At 33.8% G+C, this 12,756-nt stretch overlaps 2 protein-coding genes across 2 annotated transcripts; one reads left to right on the forward strand and one right to left on the reverse strand.

Annotated features, from left to right (window-relative positions):
- Positions 1-613: 613 nt before the first annotated feature.
- Positions 614-4,206, forward strand: LOC131954862 (MAM domain-containing glycosylphosphatidylinositol anchor protein 1-like). The gene is made up of 5 exons (XM_059318677.1): positions 614-796; positions 1,048-1,132; positions 1,640-1,786; positions 2,123-2,394; positions 2,631-4,206. Exons 1-5 carry the CDS (start codon positions 650-652, stop codon positions 2,718-2,720), a joined length of 741 nt encoding a protein of 246 aa, XP_059174660.1. The 5' UTR covers positions 614-649; the 3' UTR covers positions 2,721-4,206.
- A 384-nt stretch (positions 4,207-4,590) lies between these two features.
- Positions 4,591-11,846, reverse strand: LOC131954873 (eukaryotic translation initiation factor 3 subunit D). The gene is made up of 12 exons (XM_059318692.1): positions 11,658-11,846; positions 11,318-11,363; positions 8,814-8,950; positions 7,839-8,119; positions 7,581-7,713; positions 6,848-7,129; positions 6,591-6,673; positions 6,294-6,423; positions 5,937-6,079; positions 5,629-5,821; positions 4,785-4,902; positions 4,591-4,688 (listed from the first exon to the last, which is right to left on the reverse strand). The coding sequence occupies exons 1-12, from the start codon at positions 11,784-11,786 to the stop codon at positions 4,672-4,674; spliced, it is 1,692 nt and encodes a 563-aa protein (XP_059174675.1). The 5' UTR covers positions 11,787-11,846; the 3' UTR covers positions 4,591-4,671.
- Between the last annotated feature and the right edge of the window lie 910 nt (positions 11,847-12,756).

Genomic DNA, 12,756 nt, shown 5'->3' on the forward strand with positions numbered 1-12,756 from the left:
AAAACTATAACAGCACATGGATGAGAAGGTGTAACCAACCCCGATGGAATCCTATTTCGGCACCTTTTCAGACCTGACAGAAACAGGTGAAGTAGAGTTCATAACCTTGGTTTTCCATTGAAATGTGTGGTCAGAAACATACCCAATTACCTTTACTCTCCCCCGTTTATGCCCGGTACTGGTCAGGGCTGAGTGAGCTCCAATACTGTCCTGAGTTCGGGAAGCGACACCGAGGCTTAATGCATGGGACCCGCTCGACCAATGTGTTGATAGCGCTTACAAAAGCTGCAAGGCTAAAACATCTCACTTGGTCGCTTTAAATAACAGCAACCATGTTTATCGAGGCATTTGTTAAAATTGTTGATCGCGCTGCTTAATTTTTTTACTGCTAGGTCTTTTTAAAAAAATTGGGCCGACACAGTGTAATTCATTATTCAAATTTACTGTACAGTTCAAATTTCGCGCTTTCTATGATTTTTGGAAAGAATAAGAACTTTCGTGCTCCCTATTTTAAAAAAAAGATAATAATTACTATTGATCGCGTTAACGTTATTTTTAATAATCTTCCTTTAAAATGCATTAAGAATGTAAAACTTCATCCACCCAGTTTAAAGGAGAAGTCAAGCGATGCCTATCCTTCTACTATCACATGTTTGGTGAGCACATTGGAACACTAACGGTCAAGCTGACCAACGTCCTGTCAGCCACTGAGCTCGTCCTATGGGCAGCATCGGGTGACCAAGGAAATAGATGGCACATCAAGGAGTTGGAGTACAACGCGCAAGAAGCGTATCAGGTAGGCAACTGGCCAGATTGCTTTCTTTACAAGGGAGGCAACTGATTTAATTTAATTAAATTTAGGGTTGCTCTTTAGTTATATCCCTTTACAAGGGGAACTGTTTTTGTTATATTTAAATAAAAAATTATTATTAATATGAAGTAGGTTCTTAACTTACTGTACTTCACTTCCAGTTTATATGCATCATGTAGTAAGGTAACTGGATGTAATGTAGAGAGCCTTCATTTAAGTTTCATTAATTTTTAAAGATTTCATTTGATGGGACAGTCGGCCCCAGCTACAGAGGAGATATTGCTATTGATAACATTGCCATCACTGAGGGTGGATGCCTTAGTAAGTACTATAACTATACCAGTACCACTAGTTTAGAATGTTATTAAAAATTACATTACCCTTAAGCTGAATTACTAGTGTAAGCTTACAATAAAATGACTTACTTTTTTTATGGGACAACAATGTCTCTCAATCCCAGCTAACCCATAATTAAAGATTACGTTTGCTGGTTCCCTAATATAAAACTCGATCTTTGCAGGTTCCCTAATTTAAAGGTCCATATTTATTATTTACAAGTTCCCTAGTTTAATGGTCCATAATTGCAGGTTTCCTAATTTAACACTCCATGTTTTTTAGGTTCCCTTATTTAACACTCCATGTTTGCAGGTTCCCTTATTTAACACTCCATGTTTGCAGGTTTCCTTATTTAACACTCCATGTTTGTAGGTTCCCTAATTTAACACTCTGTGTTTACCGGTTCCCTTATTTAACACTCCATGTTTGCAGGTTCCCTAATTTAACACTCCATATTTGCAGGTTCCCTAATTTAACACTCCATGTTCGCAGGTTCCCTGCAGGTCAACTGCAGCTTCACCCACAGCCTGTGTGGGTGGGTGAATGCACCCGCACCAGGGGACATACTGGACTGGACCAGACACAGGGGGGAGACAGAGACCCCAGACACTGGACCCCTATCTGACAGGCTCGGCCCCAGTGAGTAGTTTTCTTTTATTCTCATGCAAGCCTCAAGCTAATTTAAAATAGGCAGTTTAGTGATACAAATTATCATTTCGCAAATTAGTTTTAAAAAAAAAATGAATCAAAGCACAAACAGGCTTATTGCATTTACAGTACTGTTCCGTTCAGCACTAGGATTTTTTCCCCACAATGTCCTGTCAGTATATTAAGTATGCTGTAGATCAGAATTGCTAATCACAAATTTTATTTCAAATGCTGGTGTAGTTTTTATTAATTCATAACTGTTGTTTTAATGTTCTTGTTACTTTATTATAAAGTAAAATCAGTTAAACGTAATGAATGGCTTTCCAGATGGTTATTATGTGTACGTGGAGTCTTCAAGAACAACACTGGGGGACATGGCTCGCCTGGTCTCTCCCACTATCAGAAGTTCTCTGACAGGCTACTGTTTCACCTTCTGGTACCACATGTACGGCAGAACTGTGGGCAACTTGACCGTGTCCAGTCAGTCCAGCAATGGTCGTGAGACTGTCTTGTGGAGCAAGCTGGGTGACCAGGGAAATAGCTGGCACTCAGGGTATATCAATATCACATCAAACATCACCAGTAGCCAGAGCTTTAAGGTGAGACACATTTTAAGGGAAGCTACTCTAATTGTTTCACAATTTATCTACAAGTCTTGAACCGAAATGATTAAATAGAAAGTTTTAAATAAAAATAATTTTAAAAATTAAATTTGTGAATTGTTAGACAAAAAAAAAAAATTTTTGCGAATTAACTCTAAGATAGAACCATATTACTGCTGTTAAAAATGTATCTAGATTCAAATTTAATGACTTTTTTAATTTTCCATTTTTAGATTGTGTTTGAAGCCACCATGGTGGGCTTTTCTGGTGATGTTGCTATAGATGATGTTAGCTTACAAGAATCACTTTGCAACCAAAGATAATACACCCGACCCAAGACAATATTTCGACTACCCCAGAATAAATGGCATAAACTTTATCCCAGCCTGACTGGGTACAATTGGTTGATTGGATTTCACCTTGTGACATTTTGACCATGTACAACTGATAATTTTCTAACCGGTACCTCAAGTACATGGGCTCAATGTTTGCCAAAGTCTACAACATATAGCTGTGTTACAGTGTGTTTGTGGCATATAATGTTCATTCCCGGAATTCATTTGTACTAGAACAGAATTTCTGATAAGAGACATTGTTACGTATTACATAATAAACTTACATTGCCTGAAGAGATTATCTATCATATAAATGTTAAAATTCACCCAGACATATAGTAAAATTAAAAGAAATTCACAAAATTATTATTTATTATATAAATTAATATGCATAACTAGTTATAAAGTATTTTAGTAGAGAAATGTACTTACTCGGTTTAGTTAAATAGAAAAGTAACAGACATTTGTTTTAAAAGCAAGTTCTTTCAATTATTTACTTCTCAGAATCAACCTAGAGACTCAAATTTCTTTATTAAATAAACAAGACAACAACTGTAACATCAATTAATTAGTGCAAGGTCTCAAGTTAAAATATACACGTAGATTTTTTTTTTAAATAGAATATTTATAATTAAATTAGAATTATCTCCATCTAACATTTTGTTTTCATTCAACAGTGCCCATTTTGTTCAAAATAGTTACAGGTTTACTTTCTAAAATTTGATTGCTTTTCATTATATGTTGTCTGTCTTGTACTTATTTAAAAACAATCTGTTCACAAGTTCATCTTTAAATAGACCAGCCACCATTTGTTGATTCTTGTATTACTCAGACCAAAATAATGCGTTGAATGTTCCAGCCATATTACTTTTTATCATTTTAACATGTCTTCCACACAAAGAAAATAAGTTATTTAGTATGTCTATATTTTTCTATCAGTTAAAATCTGACCATATATACTATTTTATACTAGTTATAACCTAAGACGAACAGCTGTTGAAAATGTGTTTGGAGTGTACAGCCACATATATTTAACAGTTGATAAACATAATCTTCTCTGATTATAAACATGGCCAGTTGATTTTGTTTCCTGTTGTTCAGCAGTAAAATAATTATTTTTGTAAATAGTTTCCAAATATGCTGATAATAGCATATATTATTCTACCAATTGAATACCAGATATTGAAGACAAGGCTTTTCACGGACTGCTAATTAAATATTTCACCTTTCCATTAAACTAATCTTACTCTGGTTTCTGACAATGGTCACCTGACCTATTTTACTGTACATATTACACTCTAGTTTTCACCATACAGTGAAGAAATCTGTCATGTGTGAAGATGTTAAATGAAATTGTTTTCAAGCTTTCATTGTATACATATATATATATTTGGATTGTGCATCTGTCATTTTGATATTCAGTGACATGGTCTAGTTACAAGATTTTGTAAATTATTTTATTGAATAAAATGTATTTATGTTTGATTAGTAATTACTACTTGTTCTTTTTTAACATTACAGAAGGCTTATTACTTTAGCCATCAAATTAAAAATCAAACAATATTTTTTAAAAATTTAAATTTCAACAAAGAAAAAAGATGCAAAAATAAAAGTTAATTTAAAATGTTTATTTTTCACTAGCTTCCCAACAAAATTAAAATCTTTAATTTATAATTTAACACCCTTGAGGGGTGATAATACTAAATACCCATGAAATGAAAGATAAAATACACATTTTAAATTGTAAGATATAAATAGCAAAGCCAGACCTGCTTTTTAAAAATTGGGTATAACTATACACTGATCAATTGAAACTTTAGTAGCCTTAAGAATGTCTAACTTTGGGTCATTTTTTACATCATGTATACAGTTCTTTTAGCTCCAATTACACAAGTTCTTCATCATGAAGAAAAATATTCAAGCTGTCTCAAATCAATTTTTACTTTTCGACTTCATCTGAAAAAGTAAAAAATTTAAATTTAAAAAAATAATTCAAAACATTCTCTTTTGAGTAAATAATAAAATCTACAAACTTAATGATAAATAATTTACCATCATCATCATCGTCTGAATCATCATCTGAATCATCGTCATCATCATCATCGTCGTCATCTTCATCCTCATCTGACTCAAAAGTGTGATCAGGAATATCATAGATCCTAACAACAGGCTGCAAGAAAATTAGTTATACATTGATAATTTTTCAAATGTAAATACTATACTACACAAAAAATGAGTAAAAAACAAAACAATGAATGGAATGATTTAGCTTGCTAGAACTAGTTAGTTGTTTCATTCTGTATAAATTAGGAAAAGACAGATAAGTTTATGTAAACTGAATATTTCTGAGACTTGAATGTAGATTTAAAGTAGCTTAGTCTTTAAGAGAGTAGTGGTCATAAACTCTATACATTGAACTGTTTCATTAAACCTTTACAGGCCTATACAGTCACCCTAGTGGTTCATTTTCTATTTTTCTAAAGTTACGAATTTTTCCCCTCAAAATTACAGGCAATATAATTAGTGAAATCAAATCTAATTAAAATGCCTGAACCTCGGAATTGGGCTTTATTTATAATGTAACTATTGGAAAAGAAAGTAGCTCCAGTGACTAGTGTTTTGTTTACGTTTTTCTGGGATTATTGTTATTTTTATTAATTATTAGTAAATTATTTAGCCATTTAATCTCATGCATAATAAACTTAGTCCCATTTTGTGAATATTGCTTTTATTTTAACGTAAGTGGATATTTTAATAAAAATATTTTTAAAAGTGTCGTGGTTGAAAAATGTTTCGTCTTTTCACCGGCCATAGTTTTGATGACCAGGCCGGTAAATGGTTAAATATCAAATGCTAAAATCAACAGTTCATGACAGCATCAAAAAAATGTATTTACCTTGTTTGGATCTTTCATGATGAGATATTTGCCTTCTTTCAGTTTCATACACGTGTCCACAATACATCTTAGAATACCCCAAGCATTATCCATGTTCAAGTTGATCTGACTGGCAAATTCTACAGGCTTAAACTGTTGGGTTCCAAGTAGCACATGCTTGGCTGTGTCTTTCACGTGTAACCGAGACACATATCTAGGATTAAAAAGAAAAACAAAACACTGAAAAATCTTTTCATTACAAGAGCAATATCAATAATTTTTTCAAGTTTTTAAACGTAACAATTTTAAGTGCGAAGATGCTATCTTACCCAAATTTAATCTGGTCAGATCCTGCCAACAAAGCACTGACAGTCCATTTGGCTAATTTACAACTATTGTTTTTAAGTTCAGTGGCAAGAACAGCACCTCTCTGGCTGTCTAAACGACTGCGCCAATCAACACCACCAGAAAACTGAGGGATTAAAAAAAGTATGTTTAATTTAATATGTATCAGAAAGACTAAAAACAAAAAAATCAATACAAAAAAACTTTGATGTAGAAAACAAAACAAGCAATACCATAAGTTAAATTTTAAACCTAAAACACTCTAAAACAGGATTTTAATATACCAAAAAAACATAGAATAAAAATGTCGAGATTTGCATGCATCATGTATCTTTACCTACCCTTGAATCCCATTCATTTAGAGACTTGATATTCATAAATTGAATTTCATTATTGGGACCATTTGTCACAGCATCATGCTCTGTTCGAGCTATCAAGACAATATCATTACCAAGATCCCATTTACGATACCTAGATTTAAAAAAAATTAAAACATGGAATAATATATTAAGTGCTTTTTAAATATAAATATACACAAAATAAAAATTAATATTCTAACAAAACCACAAAGAAAATATATCTCTAAGTAGTTCAGCCACCAAACTAACTTAGTAAATTATAAATCCAAGTGCACTAACCTGTATCCAACAGATGCTACTTCTGAATCATCAGCACCTTGGATGAAGGGATTGGGCTTCTCAAAGCTGTATTTTTCCTCATTCTGGGTAACAAAAATGAAAAGAACAATTTATTACATCACAGATAATTAGTAATTAGTAAAACATTTCAAATTCAATAGGCCTTATTATGATAGAAACAACACAATGTAACCAAGCTCTTAAGAGAGAATTATAAAGATGGAACTTTAAGTATATAAAAACATATCAATACTCACCATTCTCAAAACTTGCTGAGAAAAGTTGTGGTTAATAAAAGTTGCCTCAAGAGCTAAACTACGAGGGGAGTTGATGCTAGCACTGCCATCTTCTTGTGGGGGTTCTGTTGCTGTCTCACTTACAGTGAGAAGATCAAAGTCAGAGTCATCACGTTTGTCAAAGAATAACTTGTTTCCAACACGCTGGACAACAACATCCCAGGAATAGGATGAGCGGGGGCAACACATCATTGTTGCTAATATAGCATCGGTTGCAAACACATTTCCTTGGCTTTTAGCCAACTGTAAAACAAAATGCGATGAACCAATAAGCTTTGTGTTATCTGATTTTTCAACATCTTAACCAATATTTTTCGGTGACTTGTTACATCAGTTGTCTAGTAAATATTTCTTAGTGAAATGAAAATTTTAGAGAGTGCTTCTAGAGAAACAAGCAGTAATAACGTTATTTATAATAAAAATTTTTTTTAAATTTATAGCATCCCCAAAACTTTTAAGTGACCGAATTGTGTACAATATAGAAGTTTATGACATCTGACTAAAAAGGTTAACATGAATAATATTGCAAGAAAAAGTGTTAACTATTTAGCTTGGTTTAAAAATGTACCCCAATTGACAGTACACATTTTTAAAAATCTGTTACCTTAGTTACACTACTCTAGGTTAAAAGGCTAGTTACCATATTCATACCAATCGATTTTTATGTAAGTGCCTTATTAATTGAACACATTACCTGTCTAATGATGGGATCATCTGTTGTGGTAACCTTGTGAAAAATTCGGTTAATCCTTTTCAACCGTTTTTCATTTTTAGTTGTGACTCTGTCATAAGTTTTGTCATAAAACTCCATGGAGCCACATGTCATCCTACACAAAAAAAAAAAAACAAAGTGTATTGATAAAACTTACCTCAATAGCATATTGAAAAAAAAAAAAAATCAACATGCAAATATGTGTCCACTACTGGGTTGGAGACAATAGTATATACTTACAAATCTTCTCCTTCTTTAATATCAGGAAGATTTAGCTTTGTCAGTCGTGGGAAATCCATCTCTTCAACTACGACCCAATCATCCTTGATTTGCACAGATGCGTCACGGTTTCTAATGGGCATCTTGCTTCTATTCTCCTGCATTTGTTTACCAAATTGTTTCTGCCATTTTTTAAGCAGTCGCTGCCTATCCCTCTCACGATTCTTTTGAGTCTTGGTAAGAACAAGCATGTTAGCTTGAGTTTGCTGCTGGCGGCGTTCTCTATCCCTGCGCTGACGATTCTAAAAATGAAAATAATGATAGAGATTTTATACTTTCAGTAAAACCTGAACTATGGTCTGCCTGTACTTCCCGTAACCCCACCCATAATATGTCAGAATACTTGCATCGTCAAATTTACATAGATCCATCGGATAACATAGCTTTCTGCATAAAAGCAAACAATTACCCCACCCTTCCAACTAACATTTGATACCATAGCAAGCTGAGTGTATACAAAAGCAGCCGCCAAGTTCAACTTTCTTTGTTTTCCCTTAAAATTTTATAAATGCATGCATGGATTTTTAATTAAAGAATCTCAATATATAAACATTCAAATTAATTAGTAAGTTTAAGCAGGGGACAGTCGTGAGTTCATTCCCAAGCTCTCGACTCTAGGTCATCCCTTGCCTGAACTGCCCTAATTGTGTAAACCAGATGGTGTAATGCACTGAAGGAGGAAGCAAAACCCTGACAGAAACCCACATATCTAGGGGTTGATAACGTGGGTGAGAGAAATGCTCAATTCTTAACCCTGGCTAAAGAGCACAAGATTGAGCCAGTAATAACCTTATATGAGAAAGTTCTATTAGTATGTAGACTAGAATACCAGGCTACCAGTATAAAAAGTAAAGACCGTCATAGCAAGTTATTAGCCAGTGTAATGTTGGATTTGATTTTCCCCACTCAATTTTTTTTTAAAAAGTAATTACTGACCTGTTGAAACAGACGACCTCTTCTCTGGTAAACTGGTTTTTGGACCCTTGAAGTGTCCACCAATTGAAAAGTGCTTTCATCCTCTTCATGGTAATAGGCATATTGACTCCCACCTCCAAATGCAGAATTGTATTTTCCTATTTAAGAAAAAACATTTTTAAAAAAAGATTAGAAAGGGAATACTAATCTAATACAGCACAAAATAAATTTTAAAGTACTGGGTCCTTATAGCATTGGCAGCTATTCAGACGCAGCATTAATTTGGTCTATAGGTAGGTGTTCAAATTACCTATATTAAAATGTATACCTTTAATGTCTATTTAATTTGAGTTCTTATGGATTTGTAGTGTATTAAATTGTTCTGTGGATTTATAAGGAGCAAGATCCAATATTTCTAAATAGCTGACATCTATCTACATAATTGGGTAATACTGCCTATAGCAGAGTGTGTTTAACGTGACACAGTGGAGAACACTCCTGCCTAATCTCAGTCACTGGTTCAAAGCCGACCATCACCTTCTTTGTTTTTCATTTTTACCCAGAAAACCTGAAGCTGGATTTGTTCAGAAAGAAAACCTTTCAACTCAACAAGTTGATTGGTCAAGTTTCTATCTTTTCTAAGTATAGATTTTTTTTCAATATTCAAGAAAAATGCCTATCATAAACATTGTTGCTTCTATGATTGGCCACTCATGTTTTTTTGTCGGCAGAAGAATGTCATGGATTACTGTCAGTTCATATTGGTTAAGATATTAGAATGGGCCTATAGCTTTTGTTGTAGAAATAAAATTATTATTTTAGATTGTGGAAGAAATTTTTTTACTCCCAGACTAAGCATAATGAAAACCATAAGCCTAATTGGGGCCATTGTGAGTTTACAAAGGTTTCTACTACACTCTACTACCATGCAACCAAGATTGGTGTTCAATCGTTTAATTTTATGATTGGAAAATAATAAAAACAAAAGATTCTAATCAATTGCGCGAGGTCAGAAATAAGTTCATAGGCTAGGGTAAAGCAGGGCACTAAGAGCTGTGTGGCATTATGACACAGTAAGCATCCTACCCCTACAAAACCCACAATGGAACCTTTAATCTACTTCTGAGGTAACAACCACTGCTGATCTTTGATAATAGAAATGCAGAGGACTCTTCTTATGTCATTTATGACCCACTTGGAGGGCTGCCTCCCCCAAAATTTTTTTTAGTAACAGGAGCATCAATTTTCCTTAATAATAATTGGATTTTGTCCGTAACTTTCAGTATTTGTTCACACTTTTATACAAAGTAAATAAGACTAACTTTATATTATTGCAAAACTTATCTGTGTAATGATGGTCATCTGCTATGTTACATTACTCATACTACTTTATTTTGAAGAAATTGACTAATTTAAAAAAAAAAGCCTTGAAATTCAGCACATAAGGCAAAAATGGAAAATCTCAAATAAGAATTGTTCTTGCGTTGAGCAGTATGAAGTTGGTTTACAGTCTACACTACCGATATCTAAACCTATGTGAACTCAGTGACCCCTTGACGGAATCAGAATTTCCCCCCGCTCACAAGAAAATGTGAGAGGCCAATCCCACAGTTGACGATGTTTGGAATTAGCATTTTTCTTTTTTTTTTAAATCTAGAAAAAAATATTTGTTAAATATGACCTGATTAATCTAGGTGGGCCTAGATATAATTAATTAGTTAAAACATTTGTCGCACATCACAAACATGCCTCCTTAAATATGACTTGCTATTTGCCCGTAATCCGCAGCTACATTTCGCCCTTTCGAGTTTTACTCACACACAGATAATTTAATAAATAAATAGAAACCTACGCTTGCATAGCTTAGGCTACTCTTTTATTATTTAAACCTCAGATTTATTTTCTTTAAAAAAATAAAGAGTAGGCCTACATTTAGAAGTAGTTATTTTCCATGCGCGACTAGACTTTCAATGGTTTAGACTGCAGACAATTTTTTTCGACAAGGACATCACCGTCTCATGAGGTAACACAGATGACTCGCTGGGTCAATAGTTCACAATATAAACACAATGCCACCTGTCGAGGCATGAGCGGGAAAGGAAAGGGGATTGTTTCGGAAGATGCTCAAAACAGTTGAACAGATAACACAAAGAAATTTTAACTAGCTAAATATAAAACTCAGACCGGGAAGGCAAAAGTGTAGCCTTTGTAGCATTATCGTAATCCTTTAATAAATAAATAATGACTCCCGGTGACATTGACATTTGTCAAGAATGATGTCGGGTATTTAGATCTAGAGCAAGATCTAGATATCAAGCGGCCATGGCTATTCGTACCCACATCGAAATAGATGCAGCCTAAATAGAAATTCTACACAAAAACAAAAAACAAGCCATTAGCATTAGACTACAAAATCCAAAAACTGCAAGAAAAAAAATGACTAGAGGTTGACGAATGTGACATATCACTATTGACAAAGACAGTACTGGAGTTTTAATTGGTATAAAATGAATGTATTAGCGTACCTAGATATCTTTTATCTTGATAAGTGCTTCCTGTCCAATCAGATACCTAAAAAAAAGATTTTTTTCAAACAATATTTTAAGAAAAAGATAATACATGATGAATCAAGCATATTGTATAGGCCTAACTTTAAATCTAGATCTAAGGCTAATTAAAACCACCTTTAATCTAGATTTCAATACTAAATAGATCTAGAGAATCTATTAACTAGGAAAACAAAGATGAGAGATTCAGAGAGAAGGAGAGCCTTGTTGCCGGTTCAGGCGGTTGACCTGTTTCAATGTCCAAAGAGACCATATTTTTACATCGATTTAACTTATTTAACAAGTTAATAATCATTACCTTTCCAAGACGAACATCTTTAGAAAAAGGCTGATAGGGCATATCTTTAAATTGATCGGGTATTTGATTGGGTCCCCATCCATTCGGGTTATCCTGAATTTGCGGCGGTATAAAGTGGGCTGTCGACATCTTTATTACAGAAACGTGAAGACTAGTCTGAAATCAATGTACGTACGCTTTCGACCTGCACTTATACTATGGTTAAATAAGGTGGGCCAAACTAAGCCAGATATTTTTATTCCGAGTTATTAATTTATTTGTTGGCTTAGAAGTTCTTAAGAGAAGTCTATAAAATTAAATACCTAATAAAAAGAAAATTAATCAATATAATGTAAGAACAATTAATTAGCTTAACCATATTATTTAAATATTATACATAGGCCCAGCCTTCTTTGAATTTGAGGTCAGAGGTTGGCAACCTTAAATTTAACCTTTTCAAAATTTGGTCGGTACTTCCATGTTGTGGTATCGATGCTGGTATCGCTACTTTAACCATCGGGAAAATGTTATTTTAATGAATTTAATCCTAAATTTTAGGTGTAACGTGTTTTACAAGCATTACCTTTCAGACAATTAAGCAAGAAAGAACAAATAAAATATGACTCGCCTCCCACAACTTTACATCTTCTTGTTTAATTTTTGTGGAAGCAGTAGCTAAGAGGGCGGTCTGCCTGCATTAATTGTAGGAAAAAAGTCACAGGAAAAAAAAACCCAGAAAAAAGTCACAAATGTGTATTTGTAGTAATTTGATAAGGGGTCGTCCATAAATGACGTCACACTCGTAGGGGGGAGGGGGTGGGTCCAAAAATTTGTAGAAGGTGTGTGATGAGGGGGGGGGGGGTGTTCAGATGGTGTGACGTCACACTTTTGCATTTTAAAAAAGCAATGTATTGTAAGAAAACGAGTTTAGCAGTTCTGTCGCGGTTTTACAAACTTTTTAAATAAATTGTAATAGGAATTGATTAAAATACTCTATGATGACAGAGTTCAGACAAGATTTTGGAAAAATATCGATGTTTTAAGAAAAATTCAACTGCAATTTTGAGGGGGGGGTGGTGGTGTAGGATGAGGTGTGACGTCATTTTAGGGGGAGGGGGGT

The sequence above is a fragment of the Physella acuta genome, unplaced genomic scaffold (assembly GCF_028476545.2).
Source record: "Physella acuta isolate Inbredline_101_S28 unplaced genomic scaffold, ASM2847654v3 ptg001036l, whole genome shotgun sequence".
In the NCBI taxonomy this organism is placed as follows: Eukaryota; Metazoa; Mollusca; class Gastropoda; family Physidae; genus Physella; species Physella acuta.